This window comes from Nesoenas mayeri (genome assembly GCF_963082525.1).
Source record: "Nesoenas mayeri genome assembly, chromosome: 2".
In the NCBI taxonomy this organism is placed as follows: domain Eukaryota; kingdom Metazoa; phylum Chordata; class Aves; order Columbiformes; family Columbidae; genus Nesoenas; species Nesoenas mayeri.
Genome location: NC_137543.1, coordinates 28,627,896 through 28,641,034, shown reverse-complemented (window position 1 = coordinate 28,641,034; position 13,139 = coordinate 28,627,896). Strand labels below are relative to the sequence as shown.

The 13,139-nt window shown below is 34.2% G+C and overlaps 1 protein-coding gene across 1 annotated transcript in view; it reads right to left on the bottom strand.

Moving 5' to 3' along the window:
- Positions 1-13,139, bottom strand: part of MMP16 (matrix metallopeptidase 16) — a gene marked incomplete at its 3' end in the record, with an annotated part of 175,011 nt that overhangs the window by 78,030 nt on the left and 83,842 nt on the right. The window contains exons 2-3 of the mRNA XM_080339404.1: positions 11,229-11,377; positions 3,344-3,466 (exon numbers count right to left, since the gene is read on the bottom strand). Coding sequence (XP_080195530.1) covers positions 3,344-3,466; positions 11,229-11,377 — 272 coding nt within the window. The remainder of the gene's footprint in view (positions 1-3,343; positions 3,467-11,228; positions 11,378-13,139) is intronic.

Sequence of the window (13,139 nt, the reverse complement as noted above, 5' to 3'; positions counted from 1 at the left end):
CTTCCTTTCATTGTGGCTTTAAACGCCCAAGAAAAAGTCTCTTTCCAAATTCCACACAATACAAATAATTCAGATCATAGAAAGAACATAGTTTATTGTTAACAAGCCAAATAGGACTTCTCATTGCATACTGAAGCTCCCAGCTTGCATTAATTCATTTAACTGAACAGCATAAAGTTAGACATGTCCAAATCTTTAATCTTCTGTTGGTTTTTGGAGGGCTGAAATCCAGGATGTCTCCAACTTATTGAGAAAGGAAAAAAACATTAATCTAGGGCTTGACTCAATGTCCACTGAAAAAGGAAAAAATTAAACTATTCTAGTTGGTCTGGGATGAAGCTATTGACCATCTACAGTTACCTCCAATAAATAAATATTACATATTGCTGAGCAATCAAATTGTGATTTTTTTTCTTCCTCAAGACAGCAAGATAAAGCAGAATGGCTTTCAAATTATTATTTTAAATTGTTATGAGTTCTAAGTAATAGTTGTAATTCAAGACAAAACTTGGGTTTTTGGACAGTGTTCTCCAACTTTATTTGAAAAGTTGTTCTGCAGACTGAATAATCGGAACAACTGACTGCTGAAGTTAAAATTATGAATAGTATGCCCAGAATTCTGATGAGGAGGATTTTATAATCAATAATTCCCCATCTAAAAAGGACATATAAATATTCATGGTCTATTTTGACAAAGCTGTTTGTTTTATTGATTTATATTGTTGTTTCTTCTTTAAAGTATTGGATGATCTACTTCCCTAGCAAAAGAGAAGGTGATTGTTGATATTCATAAATGTCTTCATAAACTTCTTGTATTTAAAAAAAAAAAATAACCTTCATAAACTTCTTGTATTAAAAAAAAAAAAATAATCCTTCATAGGTTTCATAGATTTCTTCTCTGGTTCTATATAATGTTCAGAGATTGTTGTGTAACTTGATAGGGTCTAAAACACTAAGGAAGAAATCAAGGCCATATCATTAAGATCTTTGTAGTTTGTTTTGTAATGGAGATGTAATTTTCATATACTCTAGATATTCTCCTTCACTCCTACATTCTTCTGGCTGGTAAACAGGTTCAAATGCTCACTTTCTCTTTCTGTTTCTGTTTCTCTGACAGAAAATGCTAGAGTAAAAATAATAGTACACACAGTTTAAAAAGCTTTTATATGTGATATCAATTCTATTTTACAATTAATAGTGACTGTGTGTTTTTCCTGAAGTGATAATTATTTCATTAAATAGAACATCTGAAGAAATACTCTAAGACCAAGTAGTCAGAAAGGTAGTAAGTGGTGAATGTAGATTATGTTCTCTTTCAAAGAGTGCCCCTCAGCACAGGAAATGCACCTTTTTGATGGCTGTGCATACAAAAACCTCCTCATCTATGGTTTTCACAAAGAAAACAGTTTCTACATTTACAGTACCGTATTAAATATTTTATTGAAATAAGCAATAAAGAAACAAATATGAACAGCTTGCCTCACTCTACTCCATTTAAAATCCTTGGCCAAAAAAAAAATTAAAAAATCACCAAATATTTAGGAAAACCCACTCTTAAGGCCTATGTCCTGCTCATCTGTTGGTCTCTTTCTGATGTAATGAGTATGTTCACAAAACACCTTTTTTAGCTATTACCTCTCCTGTTCAGAAAGGCAGGTGAGCGCAGTCCTATGATAACTGGGATGGGTGACATTTTTTTATTGTTCGTTCTGTGTTTCTGTTCTGTTGGGAACAGGGAAGTCATGTGGTTTTAGGTGTGTTTTTTGTCCAGTTTTGGTTTTAGTTTTGTTTTCCAGAAAAGTGGAAGAGGTAGTAGACACTGAAACGACAGAGAAATCACTCTGTCTTGGAGCAATTACTAAGCTTGCTTAGCAGACACAGTGCAGACTTCAAGTTTCAACTGGTCAGGAGTACAAGGAATGCAGCTGGAAACCTGCAGGTTATAAAGCGACTGAGAAGTGGCACTGATAAAAATGGAGAAGATGAGTGATGCTGGAGATATGATCAAAAGTTTAGGGATCAAAGCAACTTAAAATGTCATTCAGCTAACCAATTTTAAGCTTGTAAGCAAGGAATTGTTGGGAAGAACAAAGCAGGTAAGGAGAAGCATGTGAAGAATTTTTTTGTTGTTGTCTTTATTTGTTTTGAGTTATTGTTTGATTCAGAAAGATTCCTATTGTATTTTTTAATCTAATAAAATTTGAGTTTTCTACTTTACATGTATTTTGGTTCATAGCTCACTACAAAAATATTATAGGCTTATTCACTTCAAAGCTCTGGCTGTCTGGAGGTCTTGTCAAATTGAGAGAGTGAATATTTTACAAGAGGGAAGGCAGGAGGTAAATAATTGCTATAAATTCTTCAAAGTGAGAAAGATTAGCAGATAGTTGCCACATAGTTTAATACCAGGCACCCTTGTTTGTTATGATGATTAATGCCTTGGATGACAGTACAGAAGATACACAAGTGGTAGGATTTAGACTGTTGTAAAAAAAAATCTTATAATGAAATAGAGAATCAGACTCTGCACACATCAGAGCAATAGAAAAGCACACATTTATAGGTGACCATGCATGTCATGTAATATATATGCACACACACTACTTTTAAATTTTAAAATGCAGATAGTAAAGTGCTGTAGGTGGGCATTTGTATACTGATCAACTATGCAATACATTTACATGAACAATAACGGACTTCAGCCAATGCAACATAGTAATCTCAAGGCAGTCAATTCTCTATCGCTTGAAGTTCTGTCAGTGTGTAATGTCTTAAAATAGAATTCTCCAATTCAGACATAAGCCATAGTATTGACACAGAGTTACTAATAAAATTATATCTTCACTGTGGTATAAAGAACAGTCTATATGACCAACAGAGCTTATGAACTTAAAATTTAATGGCTTTATGAATAATGGCACCAGTTAATGAATTTGAAAACAATTTTATCCCTCAGAACTTACCCTTGTTAAATATTACAGGAATCTCAATGAAGTTGTGTAAATTTTCAAACAGGCTCTATTGGAATCCTTGGTTTGCTGACAAATTATGGATTTTATATTATATACATGACACTTTCCTTGGTTGACAGAGCTCTAGCAAGTACAAAATTTGCATCTAACTTTCACTGCAAAGATCAGTTTTGACAGTAGGGAACACACTGTGCAAACTACATGCCAGACTCTAGAGTTATACATTTGTACACTCCCATACATATCTCATGCATATCACATATTAATAATAAACTTCTCAAAATATTGAAAAATATTTCAGAAATTTGTATGTACTTTAAAAGTTAGCACTACTAGTGACATTTATGTATCTATATTAATATCTTTGATACCTGTAAGTGATATGTTTGTGTTGCCATTTCTGTCCTGTTAACGCATAGCGTTTCCGACGAATGTTAAATTTGGAGCTACCTCTAGTTTGGTCAGGCACACCACATCGCGGCTTCTTCATCCAGCTGCAAGAAACAGCACCACACAGTTAAAGCAACATGGCAGAAAAATCATGACCAATGCACCTATCTAATAAAAACCTGTATAGTTTATATAGCTTTACTTTCTCCCACAGAATTCAGAAACAAATTAATTTGCTGTTATTTTTCCTAGTTTTGCTACAACTTCTGAATGAAAACTTTATAACTGGACAAGTCTTTCCTAATCAATAATTTATTTTCATCCATTCTAGGTAATTATTATCTGTATTACTAACTTGCTTGCTGAAGGTGAAATTTAAGTATATACACAAAGATTCAGTCAAATCTCTAGTTCCTAAATAATTTTTATTATTGTGTGATCCTTCTCTTCTGTCTCATTGTCACGATATTTAAACAAGCCTCAAGTTCTTTTAATCAGAGTCCAGTCAACTGCCAGTTTTTTGGTTTGGTTTTTTTTTTTTAATTCAAGATACTGAAACTGCTAATTGTATGGTAATATATTCTTCTATCTTACTCTCTTTCCACACAATGAGGAGTTTCTCTTTGAAACTGTGAGTTCCTAGTGGAGATATTTAACTCAAGAATTCTGCCTAAGAATATTTAATGCTCAGCACAAAATCAAGCTGAAAAGGTCTAAATCACAAAAACCAAAAATGACCACCGTAGCACCAGACTTTCCACAGAAGTGTTTGACTTTTATAGTGGCCTTCGATATTTCTATGTTTTCCAATATTGCAAAAACTTCAAATTCCAAATATGTCAAAATTAGCATGATGTCTAAACCAAAAACATTAATCCAACTGCAGTATCATTGAACTGCTTCTCACTTGTAGTGTAAGGGGATCTTTAGTTTGAGTAAAAGTGAACAAAACTCAGTTGAAGTTATCATTTTATATGAGCTGAATAGCTGCAGAACAATTTACCACCAGGAAGATAGAAAGATTAAAGACATTCACTGCAGAAGTAAAAGACAAATGTCCTCTGTTACTTTTCCAGTTCATTTGAATTTATTTCTACCACACCAAATAATTACTGATGTAAAAGCTATAGTTTCCCATTGATATTTACCACAAGAGTAGTCATACCCTATTTTCAGGCTTGCATGAATGAATTTCTGGCCATTAAAGAGGCATTTAAGCATTGTTTCATAAATAAATACACATGCAGCAGCTGTATGTATGTATGAGTGGATGACAGAAAAGTCATTAGAAATGTCATCTCAGATAGAAGAGGCCTTTTAAAACATGTGCAGGTAACAAAAACTCAAAAATAAAAAACAACCAGCCAACCATCTTTCATTTTTTTCCAGTAGTTATTCTTAGTTCAAGATATGCAAAATTAAGAAAACCATCTTGCTTTATCCAAAAGGAGACATGAAATATTTACAGTATAAAGGAGTAGTTTTTGAGAATATAAAGAAATACACAATCTAATGAAATAATTGATTTTTTAGTTCTGTATTCAAGGAATGAGCTGTGTATTGTAAGTTTTACACCTGTTAATACAAGACAATCCATAGCTCACACAGAATGATTTTTTAGAGGTGTGCTAATACAGTCAAAATCAACCACCCTAATTTTCATACAGCCATACTTCTAATACTTCATATAATTTGTAGTTATGGATATAAAGCAAATTATTGTTTAAATGCCTAAGTAGGAGTTAAGCTCACCAACCAGTGGGAAAGTACAAACTTTTAGTGATAGTTCCAAGATGGCACTGCACCCCACTTGTACTGATAAAGAATACACAAGGTCAATGCCTGCAAATATTTGGTGGGTGACACATCCATCAAGTAGCACAAGTGGGGAAGCAAAAAATCATGACCTTGACCACCTGAACTGAAGCCACTGAATTCATAGACACCTTTTTCAAGTAAAAAACACAGAATGATTTGCTCTAATTTCTGGTCAGAATAATTACAACTGGCACATAAACCAGTTGACTATTATTTGTATTTGCAAGGAAGACAATGTTCTTTCCCTAGTCTCTGTAAAGACAATACTGCAAAATATATAAAACTTTACCCCACCAGTATTTGCTGAAACACTCTGCGACTTCAGGTTCCTCTATGTTCTTGAAAAGAAGTGCCAATTCAAAAAGTAAATGTTAGCGATCTCTGGGATGAAATATTATTTAAAAGTTTAATTTGCTCTAATAATGAAATAAAAAGACAGAAAGAAGCAGATCTTAGTTACAGACCAGAGGGCAGTCTAGTCTTCTTGGTAAAATTATATCATATTTACACTTCAGCAAATGAGATTAAAATTGGCTCAGACCTTGGAGAACTTTTTAGACACATTGTCAGTAACACTTTTTCACAGTGCACGTTAGATCATCATGTAGTTACTATGAATTTTAATGACAGAGTATATTTAAATTATGCTGTTGATGCTACACACACACACATTGCAGAAAAAGATATATACGTAACAAGATACCAGTTTTCTCACCTTAAGGTGATATCACTACATCAAAAAAAGAAGCAAAGAATAAAGAAAAAACAAATAACTACTACATTTTGTTACAGGCACTGTACAAAAATGTCATGGTCTTGTATAAAATGTCTAATATATCACTTATAGTTGTATTGTTTCAAGGGCAATGACTTTAACTAAATGGAATTAGGCTTACTCCCCAAAAAAGGTTTAAATTAGTTAGATTAACTGATGGAGACCTATTTTAATAACAGAGTTTTCTCACTGGCAAGCCAGGGGCAGGGAAGTGTAAACATTCCAAGCTGTGAATTTAAAAATTAATCTTCAAAGCTGTTATTGAAATAATCTCTCAAGTTATGTCAAAGGTTCAATACTCTTACAGAAAATAATGTTAGCATAAAATGTTTTCCACTTAAGATTTAACACAAAAAGTCAAGAACAATAGGTAGTATGGATTCAAAATTCAACATTACATTATCTTAACAGGACTACTGACAATCCATTTTTAGCAAAAAGAAACACAGCTCAAAATAACATGTTACAAAATTCAAGCAGTCACAATTTATTCTTGCATTGTTTTTGAAGTAGTATGTACCTATCGAGAACATTACGCTTGTATCCTTATTGGTTTGGATGGGCAGAGGATGTTCCATGTGGCTCTGCTGTCATGCCCACTGATGTTCTTACTGTTCTTACAAGAGGACTGGGCTGTGGTTCACATACGATATAAATCCTAACTTAAAACAAACAGAAGCCTTTGCACAAGTGGTTCACTAGATTTCAGGAAATTATCTTCACATAAATTTTAAGGAAAGATGCAATTTGCAGCTGATGAGTTGGAATATCACCAAATCTGGCACCTAGATCTTAGCTGAGCTATGTTTAGCTGTCAGAATTTTAAACAGATTAGTACATGGTTAGTATTAGAGTCCAGTTATTTCTAGCACAGAAATGAGGCAAGATGTTAATAACTTCTTGCACGTAAATTATTTTCCTTTTTTTTTTTTTTAATATGTTATTTATTTTTTCTTTAAACAGTAATGGTTCTCACACTGACTGAAAGATTTCCATCAGTAATAACCATTAATATCCATGACATTTTGGGCTACTTCATGTGTAACATGATCTTCCATCTGGGGAGAACTGACAAATAAAACATTAATTTCTATTTTCTTCCAAATATACCTTAATTTACATAACATGATCAATATCTTCAATGTTCTTGATGGCTTGTTGGAGTTTAATTGTTTCTTTTTTAATAATTGGTTTAATTTAGTAAAGGTGCATACTGGTAATGACCATGCTGCTCTTTAATCTGTTTGCTTCTGAACTTGTAGAAATCTTTTATGCAGTAGCCCCTCAAAATTAATACTATATCAGTACTCAATAAAGAGGCTTAATTGTGACTAATGTACTCTATCTCTTGACTATGTCACATCAAATTCCTCCCTTAGCTGCATTAGTTTGAATCTCAAGGAGCTATATATGTCAAAAGAATTAAAACAGCTCATAGAAAATCAGAAAAGATTACAATAAAAATATGCAGCAAAACTGTAATGCTCTTCCAGGGGAGAAGGAGTTGAAACTGAACTTCTTATATTAATAACTCAAGCCAGTTGACGAACTGTATCTTGTTCTTTGGGAGTCAGGAGGAAGAATCTCTTTCTGTCTCCTCACTTCCTTAAGCTTTCAGGAAAAAGTTTCAGCCTAATGCAGGATCAAAAAATTGAAAAAAAAAAAAACCCTGCCTTTGTTTAAATACCCTACTCTCATTTATCCCTAATAAAAACTGATGTTTAGACGGTTCAGTGTATTTGGTGGTGGTTTTTTGTTGGTGATTTTTTTTCAGAGTTAAATGAAAAAAAAGGAAAATAAAAAAGAGAGTCCAACTTGACTTAATGCAACTTAACTTATTGGCTGGAAAACCTATATACTTTTATTTAAGGAAATTACTGAATGGCACCCTGAAACTTCTTGTGGGGAGAGACAGATAGATTTTCTAAACATCTTTACTTTTCGTTAGTGTGGTCCACTATTATAAGACTTCACTGGCACTCCTCTAAGTAATAGCAAGCAAGTGATGTAGCATACTGTATTTCAACCCTTTTACTGAGGATGATTTGTCTGCAAGGCTTTTCATTGAATGTTTGCTGAGGGGACAAGGCCTTATGAACAGCTTTTGTACAAAGACATTTACTAATAAAAAAGGCAACTAAGTCAACTTCAACAGCTCAAAAATTACTGTTCACTCTCACACTTTAACTGATAATTAATATATAAACAACAGAGATCACACATACATATGATTATATCTTAATTATGAACCTTGAAGTAAACTCAGAAGTTCATCTGAGCATTAAAATAAGCATATTTGCCATTCAATTATAAAATATGACATTAAAATAAAATTACTGCTTTGTTACTACTGCACAAACTAAGCATCCTATACATAACCATTCTATCTTTACACCAAGAAGTTTGTAATGTACCCTTTTAACTGCAAAACACATTTTGGGGGAAAAAAAAAAAAATCAAAACAAAACAAAACACCAAGCATGTATAGCAGTTTTAAGAAAAGACAACTAGCCTTTTTCTGCTTAGTATGTTTGGTTTAGGAATATGAAAGACCAGGATGCCAACAGTGGCTCTATTTCCAGAACTCTCCTTTTTAATGAAACATTGATAGTGTTTGATAATATAGAAATTAATCAAATTAATCACATAAAATATTGTGGCACATCATGGAAATGTCAGACACTGTTTTCACTGTTTTTGACATTGTAATGATACTTGTATTCAGAATGTCCCTCGTATTATTATGCCATTATAATGTCTGTTCCTAACACTCACTCTTCCTTATCCCCAGCAACAAGCACGGATCATGCTTTTCAAGCAATTTGGAACACAAGTTAAAAAACACAGCAAAAATATGTGAATGGTGAGGGGGAAAACTAACACTGTTGATATTTATGCATAGCAAAATACTCATTGAGGGATTATCTTCTTTTTCAGAACAATAAAATCCCGCCAGAAGACTTTGGTGATGATGCTGGAGGACATTGTTTCTCTGTTAATATCCCCAAAGTTGGTTCCTATCAAGTTACTATTATAATCTTTTTAAATTTTTTGTCCTTCTGAAGATGAAGAGGCACATCATAATCTCTTCTCAAGACACGCTAGAGAAGCAGGTAAATCCTCATGCACAAGATGAAAACATATTGTTTTCACATGGTTCCTGCTGTACTCTCTATTTTGTAATCCCAGTATTGCATGTGATTATAGCATATTAATTACAGGGAAACAAATGTCATGTGTTCCTGGCCAAAAAAGAGTATATGTACTTGCTATGTAGATGAAAGGGAAGATTATTTCAAACATTTATAAAAAAACTGACATAAACAAACAATGAAAAAAAAGTTTATCCTTTGTTACATAATCACATCTCCCGAGAATATTCAGTGGTGATAATTGATGGTAACTTGAGGCCACAGTCTAGTTTAATGAGGTTTTTTTTTTCTTAAGTCTTTATGAATCAGTTATGTTCCCAACTTGACTCCAGTTAATGTAGTAACAAAAGTGTAAGTATATGTAAAATTGACCCAGCATGAGCTACATGCACCTATGAATTGCCATGCTTTAATATATATTTCTATGTAAAAGAAATATCGTGCATTAAAATGTTTGGAAGACTCAATATCCACTAGATTGTAAAATTAATGTTTTTGTCTGCTGCATAGATGTATTCCTTTGTCTCTTACATAGCAGAAGTGAAGACAACCTTGCTGACATGCTTGCCAGCAAGCCCAATTTAGCAAATGTAAACCACTTCCCTTTGCAATTAAAATTTGTTTTGTTTTGTTTTTCAACTTGCTAGCTGATACTCTAAAGCAAGAGACAGCCTCCACTTTTCCTTAGGTTACCACTTTCTATCCTCTCTGTACTCTAACTGTGAACAGATTCTTTTCCTGTTAGTGAAATATATTGCCTTTTACAAAGCTGCCACCACGGTGCCTTTAAAAGGCTACTTGTGCCTGGTGTAACAGCACTCTCCTCTCAAGGATCAATCACTGAAGCTGTATAAAGAGCCAAGTCTCTCCACTCTGCAGGTTGAATCATAAACATACTTTTGAGCATCGCTTTCTCACAAGGCGTTTACTGCCATTGCACTGCATGTTCTAAGGTCCTTTAAATTGCTAAACTAAGGGATGTGAGATCAACTCACCTCCCCTTAGGGCAGGCCTAAAATCTGCTTTGCTTTATTGCTTTTCAATGCAATAATGCATGTGTCAGTGGAATAAAATGATTTTTCCAATCCTGTCAGTATTTTGGGTAGTCTCATCCCTAAACTCTAAATAGTAAAAAAATCATTCATGTCAGCTACTTTACTAAAAATGAATAATGAAAGATGACACATTGGGTTAGGTTTGGTAAATGGGAAATGAAGGATGATTTTTTTCCCCTCCCCCAAAAAGCATTTTAGAGATGGAGTAGAAATATATTTCAATAAAGTAAATGCTATATATGTAGTGACAGTACTACTTCATTATTGTTTGCTTTTCAAGCCAAGCAACTTTTTCTAAAACCACAAGACAATCTTTATTACATTTTAACTGGAACAAGTCCAACAAGCACTCTGAATCTTAATACCAGATCTATTTTCTTAGTTGTGTGCTAATACTACTCCTTTTTTTTTTTTCTTCTTTTTCCTGGCACATTTATAAATTTTAGTATAGTATAGAGTTGTTTGGAAGTGTCTTTTAATTGCTCCGTTTCTCAAAGTTTGTCTGTGTTTAGTAAAATCAGGTGCTGCCTGCCTTAAACAACTTCAGAATTGCAAAGGGCATGCAAAACTAATCCAATTTTACTGCATGTAAAAATGACCACACCTGGTCTTTTGTTACTGGAAACCATTAAATAAATGAGGCGGTGGAGTGTGCTAAAATACTTTGCAATGAGCATAAGGAATATTACACTTCAGATTTTCCAGTAAGAAAAGACGCTTTCCACTGTGAAACCTTACATGAATTCTTGCCAATCTTGAATCAGTTTCTCCACTTCCACATTGACAACCTTTTGGCCCTTTCTTTAATTAACCCTGGAACAATTTCTTTGCAACCACATGCCTAATAACAGGCAGGCAAGTGACTACCTGCTACCATGAAACACAGAACACGAGAAGAAAAAAAAAGGCAAGGAGAGAGAGAGAAACATTTCAACTCCCCATCTGAAGCTGCAACACTATTCGGATATCCCAGTCACCCTGTTTCATGTGATATAAAGTTTTTCCAGTTCTATTTTACCTTGCTTGAAACAGAAAAGTCAAGAGCAGTGCAGTACTGGTTACTTACTCAATTGTGTTCCTGTCCACTTTTCCTGTCATATTAATGCCATAGAACTGCTGCATGGCAGCTATAGCTGATTGCATGGTTTCTGCAGAGCGCAACACCGACATTCGGGGGTCAGTTGGTGGAAGGTAGCCATACTTTTGTAACCATACCTGCAATGACAAGTGCAGTGGCTATTAAATAGAATTTAGAGGTAAATAAAATGCTCCCTAGTAATTAGGTTTTGTACCATATATAATAAAGCCTCTAATTCACCAAGCATAAATCTTGTTAGTTTGGTTTTGTTTGGTTGGTTGGTTGGTGGGTTTTGTTTGTTTATTATTTTGTTTTTGTGTTTGTTTTTGTTTTGTGTTTTGTTTTTTTTTCCAGATAATACATTCTTGGGGTCTTTTATTTCATCTCCTTTATTAAAGATTCTGCTGTTTTAAGACTTACAGTGTTTTCTATCCAGGAGCCAGCTATCTGTATTATCTGAAACTTGTCCTTCAACTATTTATTTAATATATTGATTTATTCAAAGTCACAACTTAACCACATAACCCTGGCCTTAGGCACTTCAAGAAATTTTTAAAGCAGACAAAATATAACATCTACAATTTATGCCACATATAATCGATCAGCCACAGAGTACATAAGAATATTCACCAACTACAGTAATAAATCCACAACAGCTCTCACACAGTTACACTATATTGTTATCATCTCTCAAAGAATATGAAAGAGAGGGTGGGGAGATATTCAGCTTTCCGGGAAGAATATTAAAATCACACACTTATAGAGAAAGCAGGTGGCCAGGAGATAGTGAAGCAGCTGAGTCTGTGCCCACTTACAGGAAACTCCCTGATAAAAGGTTCTTCCTTTTTACATTGAGATGGATTTAATGCCAACCCTTACGCTCTTAATTGTGTAGAAGTGAGAGGGAGAAAGTATGGTACAAATAACTGAAAGCTTTATGGATTAAATCCAATATCTTAAGAACACCTGGAAAAAGCCCCTGAAACATGCTGTCCTCTAGAGGCAATATTTTACAAACAAGCAGCTGCAGTTAGCTTAATGTTTCTAAGCATTCTCAAAATCTAGCCTAAACAAAGCAGTGTAAGACTTTTAAGGCAATGAGAGCAGTGATACATCTTTAAAAATGTCTTAGCTTCTCGTCCAAGGACTGAACTACTCACTAGAATGAAAGTTACACTCATCTCCTCTCTGCAAGACACAGTTAAATTGCCTTGCTGCAGCTTCACTCTCCCCAGTAACAAAGTACTTGTGGCCTCAGAAATGTAATCTTCTGTTAAAAAAAATAAAGATAGATAGATAGATAGATAGATAGACAGACAGACAGACAGACAGACAGACAAATAGAAAATTGGTTCAGCCACCTCTTTCAAATATATCACATCCCAGTTCAAGGATTCTGAATCATTATATTAATGAATGCTATCCACCCACTCTCCCCTTACAGTGTTTTGGGCTCTGACTGCCTCATATAACACTTGTGCATTTTTTATCTGTTTATACTCACTATTTACATACAGCCTAACACCAAACCGTGTAGCTGCAATTTTCAGCCTTCAGTTTAGCTTGCGGAGTCCACCCAATTCAGTTCTGTAGCAGGTTAACCACGTTAATAGCACACTCCCATTTACAGACCCAGTGAAAAAGCTCAAGATGGATCAATTAATTGCTATGGTTCACTTCACTGATGCTGAACATGTGTTATAGGTGAACATTGGCTCAGTGTAAATAAAATATGAAACTAGCACTGAAGATAGGGAAAATCTTCCAGTTATGAGCTCAGATATTTCTAATTTAAACAGGTTTACCTTCTCATAGTACAGTTCAGACATAATCTCACCAATGTCTGTGAGCTCCACACAACAGGGAGATACAGAGCAGATAGGATTAAGACCCAGCCTA